General features: G+C 44.8%; 1 protein-coding gene across 4 annotated transcripts in view; it reads left to right on the forward strand.

Annotated features, from left to right (window-relative positions):
• LOC133639759 (echinoderm microtubule-associated protein-like 6) overlaps nt 1-14,190 on the forward strand; it is a 54,799-nt gene extending 40,609 nt beyond the window's left edge. For all 4 annotated transcript variants that reach the window (XM_062033349.1, XM_062033348.1, XM_062033350.1 and 1 more), the window contains 10 exons: nt 1,569-1,777; nt 1,837-1,994; nt 2,057-2,171; nt 2,229-2,417; nt 11,471-11,643; nt 11,704-11,866; nt 11,925-12,028; nt 12,088-12,241; nt 12,306-12,406; nt 12,470-14,190. In XM_062033349.1, coding sequence (XP_061889333.1) covers nt 1,569-1,777; nt 1,837-1,994; nt 2,057-2,171; nt 2,229-2,417; nt 11,471-11,643; nt 11,704-11,866; nt 11,925-12,028; nt 12,088-12,241; nt 12,306-12,406; nt 12,470-12,494 — 1,391 coding nt within the window. In that variant the 3' untranslated portion in view covers nt 12,495-14,190. The remainder of the gene's footprint in view (nt 1-1,568; nt 1,778-1,836; nt 1,995-2,056; nt 2,172-2,228; nt 2,418-11,470; nt 11,644-11,703; nt 11,867-11,924; nt 12,029-12,087; nt 12,242-12,305; nt 12,407-12,469) is intronic.
• Nucleotides 14,191-18,312: the final 4,122 nt, after the last annotated feature.

Genomic DNA, 18,312 nt, shown 5'->3' on the forward strand with positions numbered 1-18,312 from the left:
AAATAAATATATACTTACATGTTAAATAAATAAATACATAAATAAATATATACTTACATGTTAGATAAATATATACTTACATGTTAAATAAATATTTACATAAATAAATATATACTTACATGTTAAATAAATATATACTTACATGTTAAATAAATAAATACATAAACAAATATATACTTGCATGTTAAATACATATATACTTACATGTTAAATAAATATATACTTGCATGTTAAATAAATAAATATATAAACAAATATATACTTACATGTTAAATTAATATATACTTACATGTTGAATAAATATATACTTACATGTTAAATAAATAAATACATTAATAAATATATACTTACATGTTAAATAAATATATACTTACATGTTGAATAAATAAATACATAAACAAATATATACTTACATGTTAAATAAATATATACTTACATGTTAAATAAATATATACTTACATGTTAAATAAATAAATATATAAACAAATATATACTTACATGTTAAATTAATATATACTTACATGTTAAATAAATGTATACTTACATGTTAAATAAATAAATATATAAACAAATATATACTTACATGTTAAATTAATATATACTTACATGTTAAATAAATGTATACTTACATTTTAAATAAATAAATATATAAACAAATATATACTTACATGTTAAATTAATATATACTTACATGTTAAATAAATATATACTTACATGTTAAATAAATATATACTTACCTGTTAAATAAATATATACTTACGCGCTTTCCACTCCGCATAGCGCTGCCATGTAGAAAATAATTTTCAGAGTTGATTGCGCAAAGAACTTGGAGATATGAAAGGACGGATGCAACTTTTCTGCTAATGGGAGAAAAGAACACATTTGTAGGCCGGATTCCAACTTGGAACTTTTTTGAATTGGGACACCCCACTAATGTGCACTATAAAGGACGCAGAGACACAGCTAATTGATTGATTGATTGATTGATTGAAACTTTTATTAGTAGATTGCACAGTACAGTACATATTCCGTACAATGGACCACTAAATGGTAACACCCAAAAAAGTTTTTCAACTTGTTTAAGTCGGGGTCCACGTTAATCAATTCATGGCTCAGGTGTGATTCACTACAATAGGGCCCCACAGCACACTGGATTCCATTGATTGATTGATTGAGACTTTTATTAGTAGGTTGCACAGTGAAGTACATATTCCGTACAATTGACCACTAAATGGTAACACCCGAATAAGTTTTTCAACTTGTTTAAGTCGGTGGCCACTTAAATTGATTCAGATACAGATATATACTATCATCATAATACAGTCATCACACAAGATAATCACATTGAATTATTTACATTATTTACAATAATGAGGACGTTAAAATAATATCTTACCATTTATCCATGAAACTATGGGGAAGCTGCTGATGGTGTGTTTGACGGAGAATTCCAGTATTCCATAACTTCCTAAAAGTACTGTACTTGGTATGGCAAGGTAGAATTCACCAATTGGACAAGGTCCTACTGCCCCCTGCAGGATGTATCTGACCCTGCCACACCTGCACAGGTACCAGGATCACCAGCACAGGCGGCCACCCCGAGCGCATCTTTGTGGTGGAGTTCAGACCTGACTCGGACACACACTTTGTGTCGGTGGGAATCAAACACATCAAGTTCTGGACTCTGGTGGGAGGCTCCCTTCTGTACAAGAAAGGTGTGGTGGGCTCGGTGGAGGACGGACGCACGCAGACCATGTTGTCCGTGGCCTTTGGCGCTGTAAGATAAATGACTTCTTTCGCCCGTGATGACGTTCTGACCAGGTCTGTTTCCTGTAGAACCAGCTGACCTTTAGTGGCGCCATCAATGGGGACGTGTACGTGTGGAGAGAACACTTCCTGGTCCGGGTGGTGGCCAAGGCACACGGTGGTCCGGTGTTCAGCATGTACACCACGCTGCGGGACGGACTCATCGTCACCGGTGGAAAGGAACGTCCGTAAGTTCAAGTCCGCCTCGCCCCTCCTGGCTCGCTGGTCTCACTGCGGCTGTGGCCCACAGGACCAAGGAAGGCGGTGCGGTCAAACTGTGGGACCAGGAGATGAAGCGATGTCGAGCCTTCCAGTTGGAGAGCGGCCAGCCGGTGGAGAACGTGCGATCTGTCTGCAGGGCCAAGGTAAGTCCACAGCAGCCTTCCTCAACACCTTCCTCGAGGTGCGCTCTCCCGCCGCAGGGTAAGATCTTGGTGGGAACCAAAGACGGAGAGATCCTGGAGGTGGGAGAGAAGAACGCCGCCTCCAACACCATGATCAATGGACACACCCAAGGAAGCATCTGGGGTCTGTCTGCTCACCCTTTCAAAGACGTCTTCATCTCCGCCAGCGATGACGGGAGCGTCCGCATCTGGGACCTGGCCGACAAGGTACGCCCTTTTAGGTCTCCTGACTCCTACCTCAGGAAGGGAATGTACTCCATCTGGGACCTGGCCGACAAGGTACGCCCTTTTAGGTCTCCTGACTCCTACGTCAGGAAGGGAATGTACTCCATCTGGGACCTGGCCGACAAGGTACGCCCTTTTAGGTCTCCTGACTCCTACGTCAGGAAGGGAATGTACTCCATCTGGGACCTGGCCGACAAGGTACGCCCTTTTAGGTCTCCTGACTCCTACGTCAGGAAGGGAATGTACTCCATCTGGGACCTGGCCGACAAGGTACGCCCTTTTAGGTCTCCTGACTCCTACGTCAGGAAGGGAATGTACTCCATCTGGGACCTGGCCGACAAGGTACGCCCTTTTAGGTCTCCTGACTCCTACGTCAGGAAGGGAATGTACACCATCTGGGACCTGGCCGACAAGGTACACCCTTTTAGGTCTCCTGACTCCTACGTCAGAAAGGGAATGTACTCCATCTGGGACCTGGCCGACAAGGTACGCCCTTTTAGGTCTCCTGACTCCTACGTCAGGAAGGGAATGTACTCCATCTGGGACCTGGCAGACAAGGTACGCCCTTTTAGGTCTCCTGACTCCTACGTCAGGAAGGGAATGTACTCCATCTGGGACCTGGCCGACAAGGTACGCCCTTTTAGGTCTCCTGACTCCTACGTCAGGAAGGGAATGTACTCCATCTGGGACCTGGCCGACAAGGTACGCCCTTTTAGGTCTCCTGACTCCTACGTCAGGAAGGGAATGTACTCCATCTGGGACCTGGCCGACAAGGTACGCCCTTTTAGGTCTCCTGACTCCTACGTCAGGAAGGGAATGTACTCCATCTGGGACCTGGCCGACAAGGTACGCCCTTTTAGGTCTCCTGACTCCTACGTCAGGAAGGGAATGTACACCATCTGGGACCTGGCCGACAAGGTACACCCTTTTAGGTCTCCTGACTCCTACGTCAGGAAGGGAATGTACTCCATCTGGGACCTGGCAGACAAGGTACGCCCTTTTAGGTCTCCTGACTTCTACGTCAGGAAGGGAATGTACTCCATCTGGGACCTGGCCGACAAGGTACGCCCTTTTAGGTCTCCTGACTCCTACGTCAGGAAGGGAATGTACTCCATCTGGGACCTGGCCGACAAGGTACGCCCTTTTAGGTCTCCTGACTCCTACGTCAGGAAGGGAATGTACACCATCTGGGACCTGGCCGACAAGGTACGCCCTTTTAGGTCTCCTGACTCCTACGTCAGGAAGGGAATGTACTCCATCTGGGACCTGGCCGACAAGGTACGCCCTTTTAGGTCTCCTGACTCCTACGTCAGGAAGGGAATGTACTCCATCTGGGACCTGGCAGACAAGGTACGCCCTTTTAGGTCTCCTGACTCCTACGTCAGGAAGGGAATGTACTCCATCTGGGACCTGGCCGACAAGGTACGCCCTTTTAGGTCTCCTGACTCCTACGTCAGGAAGGGAATGTACTCCATCTGGGACCTGGCCGACAAGGTACGCCCTTTTAGGTCTCCTGACTCCTACGTCAGGAAGGGAATGTACTCCATCTGGGACCTGGCCGACAAGGTACGCCCTTTTAGGTCTCCTGACTCCTACGTCAGGAAGGGAATGTACTCCATCTGGGACCTGGCCGACAAGGTACGCCCTTTTAGGTCTCCTGACTCCTACGTCAGGAAGGGAATGTACACCATCTGGGACCTGGCCGACAAGGTACACCCTTTTAGGTCTCCTGACTCCTACGTCAGGAAGGGAATGTACTCCATCTGGGACCTGGCAGACAAGGTACGCCCTTTTAGGTCTCCTGACTTCTACGTCAGGAAGGGAATGTACTCCATCTGGGACCTGGCCGACAAGGTACGCCCTTTTAGGTCTCCTGACTCCTACGTCAGGAAGGGAATGTACTCCATCTGGGACCTGGCCGACAAGGTACGCCCTTTTAGGTCTCCTGACTCCTACGTCAGGAAGGGAATGTACTCCATCTGGGACCTGGCCGACAAGGTACGCCCTTTTAGGTCTCCTGACTCCTACGTCAGGAAGGGAATGTACTCCATCTGGGACCTGGCCGACAAGGTACGCCCTTTTAGGTCTCCTGACTCCTATGTCAGGAAGGGAATATACTCCATCTGGGACCTGGCCGACAAGGTACGCCCTTTTAGGTCTCCTGACTCCTACGTCAGGAATGGAATGTACTCCATCTGGGACCTGGCCGACAAGGTACGCCCTTTTAGGTCTCCTGACTCCTACGTCAGGAAGGGAATGTACTCCATCTGGGACCTGGCCGACAAGGTACGCCCTTTTAGGTCTCCTGACTCCTACGTCAGGAAGGGAATGTACTCCATCTGGGACCTGGCCGACAAGGTACGCCCTTTTAGGTCTCCTGACTCCTATGTCAGGAAGGGAATATACTCCATCTGGGACCTGGCCGACAAGGTACGCCCTTTTAGGTCTCCTGACTCCTACGTCAGGAAGGGAATGTACTCCATCTGGGACCTGGCCGACAAGGTACGCCCTTTTAGGTCTCCTGACTCCTATGTCAGGAAGGGAATATACTCCATCTGGGACCTGGCCGACAAGGTACGCCCTTTTAGGTCTCCTGACTCCTACGTCAGGAAGGGAATGTACACCATCTGGGACCTGGCCGACAAGGTACACCCTTTTAGGTCTCCTGACTCCTACGTCAGGAAGGGAATGTACTCCATCTGGGACCTGGCAGACAAGGTACGCCCTTTTAGGTCTCCTGACTTCTACGTCAGGAAGGGAATGTACTCCATCTGGGACCTGGCCGACAAGGTACGCCCTTTTAGGTCTCCTGACTCCTACGTCAGGAAGGGAATGTACTCCATCTGGGACCTGGCCGACAAGGTACGCCCTTTTAGGTCTCCTGACTCCTACGTCAGGAAGGGAATGTACACCATCTGGGACCTGGCCGACAAGGTACACCCTTTTAGGTCTCCTGACTCCTACGTCAGGAAGGGAATGTACTCCATCTGGGACCTGGCCGACAAGGTACGCCCTTTTAGGTCTCCTGACTCCTACGTCAGGAAGGGAATGTACTCCATCTGGGACCTGGCAGACAAGGTACGCCCTTTTAGGTCTCCTGACTCCTACGTCAGGAAGGGAATGTACTCCATCTGGGACCTGGCCGACAAGGTACGCCCTTTTAGGTCTCCTGACTCCTACGTCAGGAAGGGAATGTACTCCATCTGGGACCTGGCCGACAAGGTACGCCCTTTTAGGTCTCCTGACTCCTACGTCAGGAAGGGAATGTACTCCATCTGGGACCTGGCCGACAAGGTACGCCCTTTTAGGTCTCCTGACTCCTACGTCAGGAAGGGAATGTACTCCATCTGGGACCTGGCCGACAAGGTACGCCCTTTTAGGTCTCCTGACTCCTACGTCAGGAAGGGAATGTACACCATCTGGGACCTGGCCGACAAGGTACACCCTTTTAGGTCTCCTGACTCCTACGTCAGGAAGGGAATGTACTCCATCTGGGACCTGGCAGACAAGGTACGCCCTTTTAGGTCTCCTGACTTCTACGTCAGGAAGGGAATGTACTCCATCTGGGACCTGGCCGACAAGGTACGCCCTTTTAGGTCTCCTGACTCCTACGTCAGGAAGGGAATGTACTCCATCTGGGACCTGGCCGACAAGGTACGCCCTTTTAGGTCTCCTGACTCCTACGTCAGGAAGGGAATGTACTCCATCTGGGACCTGGCCGACAAGGTACGCCCTTTTAGGTCTCCTGACTCCTACGTCAGGAAGGGAATGTACTCCATCTGGGACCTGGCCGACAAGGTACGCCCTTTTAGGTCTCCTGACTCCTATGTCAGGAAGGGAATATACTCCATCTGGGACCTGGCCGACAAGGTACGCCCTTTTAGGTCTCCTGACTCCTACGTCAGGAATGGAATGTACTCCATCTGGGACCTGGCCGACAAGGTACGCCCTTTTAGGTCTCCTGACTCCTACGTCAGGAAGGGAATGTACTCCATCTGGGACCTGGCCGACAAGGTACGCCCTTTTAGGTCTCCTGACTCCTACGTCAGGAAGGGAATGTACTCCATCTGGGACCTGGCCGACAAGGTACGCCCTTTTAGGTCTCCTGACTCCTATGTCAGGAAGGGAATATACTCCATCTGGGACCTGGCCGACAAGGTACGCCCTTTTAGGTCTCCTGACTCCTACGTCAGGAAGGGAATGTACTCCATCTGGGACCTGGCCGACAAGGTACGCCCTTTTAGGTCTCCTGACTCCTATGTCAGGAAGGGAATATACTCCATCTGGGACCTGGCCGACAAGGTACGCCCTTTTAGGTCTCCTGACTCCTACGTCAGGAAGGGAATGTACTCCATCTGGGACCTGGCCGACAAGGTACGCCCTTTTAGGTCTCCTGACTCCTACGTCAGGAATGGAATGTACTCCATCTGGGACCTGGCAGACAAGGTACGCCCTTTTAGGTCTCCTGACTCCTACGTCAGGAAGGGAATGTACTCCATCTGGGACCTGGCCGACAAGGTACGCCCTTTTAGGTCTCCTGACTCCTACGTCAGGAAGGGAATGTACTCCATCTGGGACCTGGCCGACAAGGTGTGTCTCCTAACTCCTACAAACCCCAAAAGCAGTGAAGTAGTCACGTTGTGTAAATGGTAAATAAAAAGAGAATACAACAAATCCTTTTCAACTTATATTCAATTGAATAGACTGCAAAGACAAGATATTTCATGTTCACACTGAGAAACTTTCTTATTTTTTGCAAATAATCATGAACTTAGAATTGAATGTCAGCAACACATTGCAAAAAAGTTGTCACAGGGGCATTTTTACCAGTGTGTTACATGGCCTTTCCTTTTAACAACACTCAGTAAAGGTTTGGGAACTGAGGAGACACATTTTTGAAGTGGAATTATTTCCCATTCTTGCTTGATGTACAGCTTAAGTTGTTCAACAGTCTCCCTTCTCATATTTTAGCTTTCACACATTTTCAATGGCTGGACTACAGGCAGGCCAGTCTAGTACCCGCACTCTTTTACTATGAAGCCACGCTGTTGTAACACCTGGCTTGGCATTGTCTTGCTGAAATAAGCAGGGGCGTCCATGGTAACGTTGCTTGGATGGCAACATATGTTGCTCCAAAAGCTGTATGTACCTTTCAGCATTAAAGGTGCCTTCACAGATGTGTAAGTTACCCATGTCTTGGCCACTAATACACCCCCATACCATCACACATGCTGGCTTTTACACTTTGCGCCTAGAACAATCCGGATGGTTCTTTTCCTCTTTGGTCCACAGTTTCCAAAAACAATTTGAAATGTGGACTCGTCAGACCATAGAACACTTTTGAACTTTGCATCAGTCGAATCTTAGATGAGCTTGGGCCCAGTGAAGCGTTTCTGGGTGTTGTTGATAAATGGCTTTGCATAGTAGAGTTTTAACTTGCACTTACAAATGTAGCGACCAGCTGTAGTTACTGACAGTGGTTTTCTGAAGTGTTCCTGAGCCCATGTGGTGATATCCTTTACACACTGATGTCGCTTTTTGATGCAGTACCGCCTGAGCGATCCAAGGTGCATAATATCATGGCTTACGTGCAGTGATTTCTCCAGATTCTCTGAACCTTTTGATGATATCACAGAGCGTAGATGGTGAAATCCCTAAATTCCTTGCAATAGCTGGTTGAGAAATGTTGTTCTTAAACAATTTGCTCAGGCATTTGTTGACAAAGTGGTGACCCTCGCCCCGTCCTTGTTTGTGAATGACTGAGCATTTCATGGAAGATGCTTTTATACCCAATCATGGCACCCACCTGTTCCCAATTTGCCTGGTCACCTGTGGGATGTTCCAAATAAGTGTTTGATGAGCATTCCTCAACTTTCTCACTCTTTTTTGCCACTCGTGCCAGCTTTTTTGAAACATGTTGCAGGCATCAAATTCCAAATGAGCTAATATTTGCAAAAAATAACAAAGTTTTCCAGTGTGAACATGAAATATCTTGTCTTTGCAGTCTATGCAATTGAATATAAGTTGAAAAGGATTATTATTATTTAGCATTTACATAAGGTGACAACTTCACTGCTTTTGGGGTTTGCACATCCAGGAAGTGAATGTCTTCTGGATGTTCATGTCCTCAAATCTTATAATATTTATCATGAAGTCCACTTCTTTCCTGACTTTGTCAACAATAACAACAACTATTTTGTTATAAACATTATATTGACCATTAGGTAATACCATACTTGATATCGTTATTGTCGATATTTGCATCGGTCCTCCCACCCTTCTTTACATTCGAGAGCTCTAGCTTAGCGGTTAGCATGACTCATTGTATCCTCTTAGTAGTGTATCCTCCAGTGATAATGTACATGATTGCCAGGATTACAGTTTAGTACCGTGGATGGACATTTAGCCAGGGCGCTACATTGTGTTGACCACACCTTTCTTTGCAAGATTATTATTAGATATAAAAATAAAGATTATTATCAGAATGTGTCATGTAGAAATAAAGATTATTATTATACATAAAAATAAAGATTATTATCAGAATGTGACATGTAGAAATAAAGATTATTATTAGATATAAAAATAAAGAGTATTATCAGATATAAAACTAATTATTATCAGGATGTGTCATGTAGAAATAAAGATGATTATTATTAGATATAAAAATAATGATTATCAGATATAAAAAATAATGATTATTATCAGAATGTTACATGTACAAATAAAGATTATTATTAGATATAAAAATAAAGATTATTAGAATGTGACATGTAGAAATAAAGATTATTATTAGATATAAAAATAAAGATTATTATCAGAATGTGACATGTAGAAATAAAGATTATTATTAGATATAAAAATAAAGATTATTATCAGAATGTGACATGTAGAAATAAAGATTATTATTAGATATAAAAATAAAGATTATTATCAGAATGTGACATGTAGAAATAAAGATTATTATTATATATAAAAATAAAGATTATTAGAATGTGACATGTAGAAATAAAGATTATTATTAGATATAAAAATAAAGATTATTATCAGAATGTGACATGTAGAAATAAAGATTATTATTGGATTTAAAAATAAAGATTATTATCAGAATGTGACATGTAGAAATAAAGATTATTATTAGATATAAAAATAAAGATTATTAGAATGTGACATGTAGAAATAAAGATTATTATTAGATATAAAAATAAAGATTATTAGAATGTGACATGTAGAAATAAAGATTATTATTAGATATAAAAAATAAAGATTATTAGAATGTGACATGTAGAAATAAAGATTATTATTATATATAAAAATAAAGATTATTATCAGAATGTGACATGCAGAAATAAAGATTTGACCAGTGACGATAACAAATCTTCCATTGGGGTCAGAAATGTTGTTTGAGAATACAAAAGGAGCAGATTTATGTAGCAGAATAGCAGCACCCCTATTTTCCCAAAAATGAGGAGTGAAAGAGCTGTCCTACCCAACCTGGTCTAAACTCCAAGTGGTCAGCAGGTTTGAGGTGAGTCTCCTGCAGAAAGATGACATGAGTGGCCATAGGGCAAAGATGTAGCACCATTATAGGCTTAATACAGGTCAAACTAGTCATGCCACACCCACTGGATGTCTAGAGGAATGCCAGCATCGAATATACACAACTCAAATATGTGGGAGAACTCCAACAAATAAATACAATGAAATAATAATAAACAAAAAGATCAACCTGCAGAAGCATCTCTCCCAGCAGGGTGCACCATCCCCACAAGCAGCTTTGGAAAACCAACCCGTAGTAGTCAAGTTGACAAAAAGGAGCCCAGAGCAAACCCAGTAGTGTGTGTGAATGGGTGAATGTGGAAATAATGTCAAAGCGCTTTGAGTACCTTGAAGGTAGAACAGCGCTATACAACATACTTGCCAACCCTCCCGGATTTTCCGGGAGACTCCCGGAATTCAGCGCCTCTCCCGAAAACCTCCCTGAATAAATTTTCCCCCGAAAATCTCCTGGAATTCAGCCGGACTCAGGTCCATGCGGACCTGAGTGGGGACATCCGCTTTCCCACAATATAAACAGCGTGCCTGCCCAATCACGTTATAACTGTAGAATGATCGAGGGCGAGTTCTTGGTTTCTTATGTGGGTTTATTGTTAGGCAGTTTCATTAACGTCCTCCCAGCGCGGTAACAACACACAACAACAGCAGTCACGTTTTCGTCTACCGTAAAGCAGTTTGTCTGCCGTAAACAGCAAAGTTGTGACACTCTTAAACAGGACAATACTGCCATCTACTGGATAGCCTCCGGAACACTGAAATTCAAGTATTTCTTTTATTTATATGTTTAATAAAATAAATATATATATATATATATATATATATATATATATATATATATATATATATATATATATATATATATATATATATATATATATATATATATATATATATATAGCTAGAATTCACTGAAAGTCAAGTATTTCATACATATATATATATATATATATATATATATATATATATATATATATATATATATATATATATATATATATGAAATATATATGAAATACTCGAGTTGGTGAATTCTAGCTGTAAATATACTCCTCCCCTCTTAACCACGCCCCCCGCCCCCAACCACACCCTGCCCCGCCCCCGACCACGCCCCACCCCACCCCCCACCTCCCGGAATCGGAGGTCTCAAGGTTGGCAAGTATGCTATACAAGTATAACCCATTTACCATTAAGTCAAATTGACAAAAAGGAGCCCGGAACAAACCCAGTAGCATCACTGTCCCAGTGAGGGAGAACAAGTACAACAAGGTCCAGATAAGGTGTCATTGCAGTCCTTAAGGCCTTGACAGCATACTTATATATAAGATTTATATATATATATTATTTCTATTTCCACAGAGCCCCCGCTAAGCACGCCCTCCATGAAAATGAGGATGAATATGAGATGTAGAGTAAGATTATTGTCAGATGTAGAAATGATTGAGAACTATGAAATGGACTTGGTCCATGTGTGTGTGTGTCAGAAACTGCTGAACAAGGTGACGCTGGGACATCCTGCCAAGTGCGTGTCCTACAGTCCCAACGGGGACATGGTGTCCATCGGCATGGACAACGGAGAGTTCATCATCCTGTCGGTCAACTCACTCAGCGTGTGGAGCAAGAAGAGAGACCGCAGTGTGGCCATCCAGGATGTTCGGTAGGAACCGCTAACCTTCTGCACCTGGACATGAGTCAAGTCTCTGTCCTTGTGGTCCAGTTTCAGTCCAGATAGTCGCCTTCTTGCTGTGGGTTCTCTTGAAGGCGCTGTGGACTTCTATGACCTGTCTCTGGGACCGTCTCTCAACCGCATCGGTTCCTGCAAGGACATCCCGGGCTCGGTCCTCCAGATGGACTTCTCTGCCGACAGCAAACACATTCAGGTTGAGGTCTGTCCCCCTGGCACTGGCTCATCACATGACCACCGTGTCCTCCTCCCAGGTGTCCAGCAGCACCTACACTCGACAGGTCCACCAGGTTCCTTCAGGGAAGATTGTGGCTGAGCCCTCCACCATTGACAGGATCACCTGGGCCACCTGGACCAGGTGGGAGGAAGAGCTGAGAGTCTGGCAAGGACTCCAAGTTTCTGTCTTCTTGTGTGCAGCATCATGGCCGAGGAGGTTCTGGGAGTTTGGCCTCGGAACGCCGACAAGGCGGATGTCAACTGTGCCTGCGTGTCGCACGCCGGCCTCAACCTGGTGACCGGAGACGACTTTGGCCTCATCAAGCTCTTCGACTTCCCGTGCTCCGACAAATTTGTAGGCCATGAAGCGTCCTGCTGCTCTGAAGTGGATCTTTGCTTCATCTTTGCTGTCTTGACAGGCCAAGCACAAGCGCTACTTTGCTCACTCGGCTCACGTCACCAACGTCAGGTTCTCCTGCGACGACAAGTTTCTCATCAGCGCCGGCGGGAGCGACTGCAGGTGAGCACACACAGCTTGACCACCAGTGGGTGCTAAAGATTGGACTTTCTCTTTCTTTCACAGTCTGCTGGTGTGGAAATGTCAATGAAGTATTTTACGTTAGCTTCCTTCCTGTCTTTTACGTTAGCTTGCTTCCTGTCTTTTACGTCAGCTTGCTTCCTGCCTTTTATGTTAGCTTGCTTCCTGTCTTTTACGTTAGCTTCCTTGCTGTCTTTTACGTTAGCTTCCTTCCTGTCTTTTACGTTAGCTTCCTTCCTGTCTTTTACGTTAGCTTGCTTCCTGTCTTTTACGTTAGCTTGGTTCCTGTCTTTTACGTTAGCTTGGTTCCTGTCTTTTACGTTAGCTTCCTTCCTGTCTTTTACGTTAGCTTGGTTCCTGCCTCGCCGCTCTGAGGTTACGCTTATAGCAGCACAACATCTACACCTACAGATGTGATAATATGTAGATGTGATAACATCTGTATAAAGTATTTTACGTTAGCATGTTTCTGGACTGCGACCAAACCAGACCATTGCTCCAAAGCAGGACTTTGTTGTTTACCCAAACTCATCCACACCAAGGACTTCTACCTCAAAGTCATATTGAAGGGCCACAATTCATGGTAGAAATACTTTTGGATGGTTACCATAGCAACAGTCTTTTTGACAAATACTATTATTGTATGAGAGAGGCTAGAATAGATGGCATGTGTATTTTGTCTCCTGCTTGCATGTTAGCTAATGATCTTTTCTCCCAGTGTTGGTTATTGTCATATTTATTTACACCTTACCAGCCTAGTTTAGCACAAGCAGCGAGCTAAGTCCTCAGATAGTACTGCATTCTAAGTGGACTACAAGTCCTCAGATAGTACTGCATTCTAAGTGGACTACAAGTCCTCAGATAGTACTGCATTCTAAGTGGACTACAAGTCCTCAGATAGTACTTGTTGCGTTTGACCAGATGTTCCTCCAAGTGGGATGTAAAACGCTGGTCAGTCCCAAGTTCCTGAGATGACATATAAACTGAACTCAAAGGTACCACCAAGCACAGTATAGGTATTTTGTAATTTATTGTCAAATATTTGAGAATAGAGACCAGCCTCGAACAACACATACAAATGCGTAGCCCAAGTTGATCTGGCATTCCAAAGGAAAAAGCAACTCTTTTCACACAAAGAAAGCCCCCCCCCCCCCCCCCCCTCCTCTCAACACTGATAAGAAGAGAGACTTGGGGGTTGTGTTCACATTCCTGATGGTTTACGACCCTGTCTAAACAGGCAATCTGAAGACAAAGAGAAACTGGTATACAGAGTATACATGGAAAAATATGAGCTGATTCAAACATGATTATGAATAAAGAAATAACTCTTAAACATATGCATTATCCACATACTGCATTCTAAGTGGACTACAAGTCCTCAGATAGTACTGCATTCTAAGTGGACTACAAGTCCTCAGATAGTACTTCATTCTAAGTGGACTACAAGTCCTCAGATAGTACTGCATTCTAAGTGGACTACAAGTCCTCAGATAGTACTGCATTCTAAGTGGACTACAAGTCCTCAGATAGTACTGTATTGTATTTGTCATCACTGTGTTTCAACAATGTTTACACAAATAATAATAAAAGTACTTTTTACAATATGGTGAGAAATATATATTGTGTGTGTTCTATAGTCATTCAAAAAATCTAAACTTGGAAACAAATGTTGGTGAATAAAGATGTTTATTATGAGCCGACTGTTATAATTTAAATTATTATGAGCTGATTGTTATAATTTTGGTGAATAAAGATGTTTATTATGAGCCGACTGTTATAATTTGAATTATTATGAGCTGATTATTATAATTTTGGTGAATAAAGATGTTTATTATGAGCCGACTGTTACAATGGAAATGATTATGAGCTGCAGTTTTTTTGTTTGTTTTTCAAAATTGTGTTTTTCTTTATTTTACAGGTACCACCATTAACATACAGTAGCATAGTAGGCCTAACTATTCATTAAAAGCAAGGCAGAGGTTTTATTTAACAAGTATATTTAATAATTTTGACCACCGCAACATTACACACAGTTTGAACAGTAACACTGTGTTTGAGTATTTAATGAAGTGATTCTTTGGCGTACCACTAGATGGAACCTGTAACACAGTTTGAGAATAACGTTCTGACCATCTGTAATGCATAATTTTGGATCATGCATCATCTTTTCGTACAGAAAACTATTTTCATATTTTAACATTGTTTGCTGGCTAAAACGGTACCCCCTCAACAACAACAAAATGGACCTCAACGCAAACATTTTTGGGGGGTTGGCCTTAAAAACGGGGCAAAATATTTCTGCTACATTGTTTTCCTTGCAAACAATAACCAAAACATAACAGACAGAGAATAATGGTTGGTGTCATTCCAATGTGAATGTTTTATGTTTTGGAAAAAGGACTTAAGAACTTCCACATCTTTTTTTCATCTGTTCTTGCAGTGCTGTTCATTGGGTAGGAATACATCATGCAATATTATGACAGTAGTCATGCAGAATACTTCTTGTGAAATGTTTTATTTCGTTGTGAGCTTTGCATTGGGAAGTTGCACATTTTGAAGTTGAATGGTCACACGCACATTGGAGTAGTAAGCCACAGCACCCCCTAGTGGCTGCTGACGAGAGTTTTCATTTCCACTTTTCAGGTTTGATTCTCAAACAATGCATTGTTTACGCGAAAATACCAAAAGCAAACGACAATTTGTCAATCAAATAAAAATATACTATTATAGATGGCAGGTGTCCCCCGTTTGTTTAAGGCAAGGATGGAGGGGGACACCATGTCATAGTGCAGGTACAACACACAGGCGTAATCCAGTCCATAGTGCAGGTACAAAACACAGGTATATCCCAGTCCATAGTACAGGTACAACACACAGGTGTATCCCAGTCCATAGTGCAGGTACAACACACAGGTGTATTCCAGTCCACAGTGCAGGTACAACACACAGGTGTATTCCAGTCCACAGTGCAGGTACAACACACAGGTGTATTCCAGTCCATAGTGCAGGTACAACACACAGGTATATCCCAGTCCATAGTGCAGGTACAACACACAGGTGTATTCCAGTCCATAGTGCAGGTACAACACACAGGTGTATCCCAGTCCATAGTGCAGGTACAACACACAGGTGTATCCCAGTCCATAGTGCAGGTACAACACACAGGTGTATCCCAGTCCATAGTGCAGGTACAACACACAGGTGTATTCCAGTCCATAGTGCAGGTACAACACACAGGTGTATCCCAGTCCATAGTGCAGGTACAACACACAGGTGTATCCCAGTCCATAGTGCAGGTACAACACACAGGTGTATTCCAGTCCAAACCAATGGCCTCATTTTTACTTTCTGCACTTTTCAGCAGCCTTCAGGGTCTCTGAGGCTTTCCTCAGCTCCTTCATGACAGCAGACACCGGATGTCCTGCTCACACATGCACACTGACTCCATGTCCAGCTTGGACATCTCCAGAAACACGTCCATAGTCTCCCGCACTCTTCGTCCATAGTCTCCCTCCCGCACTCTTCGTCCATAGTCTCCCGCACTCTTCGTCCATAGTCTCCCTCCGGCACTCTTCGTCCATAGTCTCCCGCACTCTTCGTCCATAGTCTCCCTCCGGCACTCTTCGTCCATAGTCTCTCTCCCGCACTCTTCGTCCATAGTCTCCCTCCCGCACTCTTCGTCCATAGTCTCCCTCCCGCACTCTTCGTCCATAGTCTCCCTCCCGCACTCTTCGCTCATAGTCTCCCTTCCGCACTCTTCGTCCATAGTCTCCCTCCCGCATTTTTCGTCCATAGTCTTCCTCCCGCACTTTTCGTCCATAGTCTCCCTCCCGCACTCCTCGTCCATAGTCTCCCTCCCGCACTCTTCGTCCATAGTCTCCCGCACTCTTCGTCCATAGTCTCCTTCCCACACTCTTCGTCCATAGTCTCCTTCCCACACTCTTCGTCCATAGTCTCCCGCACTCTTCGTCCATAGTCTCCCTCCCGCACTCTTCGTCCATAGTGTCCCGCACTCTTCGTCCATAGCCTCCATCCCGCACTCTTCGTTCATAGTCTCCCTTCCGCACTCTTCGTCCATAGTCTCCCTCCCGCACTCTTCGTCCATAGTCTTCCTCCCGCACTCTTCGTCCATAGTCTCCCTCCCGCACTCTTCGTCCATAGTCTCCCTCCCGCACTCTTCGTCCATAGTCTCCCTCCCGCACTCTTCGTCCATAGTCTCCCTCCCGCACTCTTCGTCCATAGTCTCCTTCCCACACTCTTCGTCCATAGTCTCCTTCCCACACTCTTCGTCCATAGTCTCCCGCACTCTTCGTCCATAGTCTCCCTCCCGCACTCTTCGTCCATAGTCTCCCGCACTCTTCATCCATAGCCTCCCTCCCACACTCTTCATCCATAGTCTCCCTCCCGCACTCTTCGTCCATAGCCTACCTCCCGCACTCTTCGTCCATAGTCTCCCTCCCGCACTATTCGTCCATAGTCTCCCTCCCGCACTCTTCGTCCATAGTTTCCCGCACTCTTCGTCCATAGTCTCCCTCCCGCACTCTTCGTCCACAGTCTCCCGCACTCTTCGTCCATAGCCTCCCGCACTCTTCGTCCATAGTCTCCCTCCCGCACTGCGTTTAGGTTAGCATTAGCATTAGCAGCGCTTGCCATGGTGCTGGCATACTTGCCATGGTGCTGGCATACTTGCCAACCCTGCTGATTTTCCTGGGAGACTTCTGAATTTCAGTGCCCCTCCTGAAAATCTCTCGGGGCAACCATTCTCCCAAATTTCTCCCGATTTCCACCCGGACAGCAATATTGGCGGCGTGCCTTAAAGGCACTGCCTTTAGCGTCGTCTCTCACCTGAAAAGGAGACTATTATATATGTGTCCGTTATCCATTGATCTATAACCCATAAAGTAGGCAGGCACAGAGCTATTTCTCAGCGTGTGTTTATTCCAGCCGGCACTTTAATACACTGACACACAACATCCGGATTACCATCCTGCATTGCTTCAAAACTATAGCAGGTAGTAATGTCCAAAAACATAACAGAGACGAAGCAGAAGAAGGAAGAAGAGACATGGCGATGACCAGTAAGAAGAAGTACGCTTGCAAGTTCCAAAATGATTGGAAACAGTAATTTCAGTTCATCCAGGACAGCTGGAAGGGGAAGGGGTATGCTGCCTGCACATTATGTAGATCACACTTCTCCATTGAACACAGTGGCCGAACGGATATACTTATTCATGAACGGATTATTTATATATATATATATATATATATATATATATATATATATATATATATATATATATATATATATATATATATATATATATGTATATACACATATATGAGGTGGCGACTTGTCCAGGGTGTACCCCGCCTTCCGCCCGATTGTAGCTGAGATAGGCTCCAGCGCCCCCCGCGACCCCAAAGGGAATAAGCGGTAGAAAATGGATGGATGGATATATGAAAATATATACACCCCCCCATCTCCCGAATTCGGAGGTCTCAAGGTTGGCAAGTATGGGTGCTGGTGTTAGCCAACATCCATCCATCCATCCATCTTCTTCCGCTTATCCGAGGTCGGGTCGCGGGGGCAGCAGCCTAAGCAGAGAAACCCAGACTTCCCTCTCCCCAGCCACTTCGTCCAGCTCTTCCCGGGGTATCCCGAGGCGTTCCCAGGCCAGCCGGGAGACATAGTCTTCCCAACGTGTCCTGGGTCTTGCCCGTGGCCTCCTACCGGTCGGACGTGCCCTAAACACCTCCCTAGGGAGGCGTTCGGGTGGCATCCTGACCAGATGCCCGAACCACCTCATCTGGCTCCTCTCGATGTGGAGGAGCAGCGGCTTTTCTTTGAGCTTCCCCCGGATGGCAGAGCTTCTCACCCTATCTCTAAG

This window comes from Entelurus aequoreus, linkage group LG22 (assembly GCF_033978785.1).
Source record: "Entelurus aequoreus isolate RoL-2023_Sb linkage group LG22, RoL_Eaeq_v1.1, whole genome shotgun sequence".
NCBI classification, from domain to species: Eukaryota; Metazoa; Chordata; class Actinopteri; order Syngnathiformes; family Syngnathidae; genus Entelurus; species Entelurus aequoreus.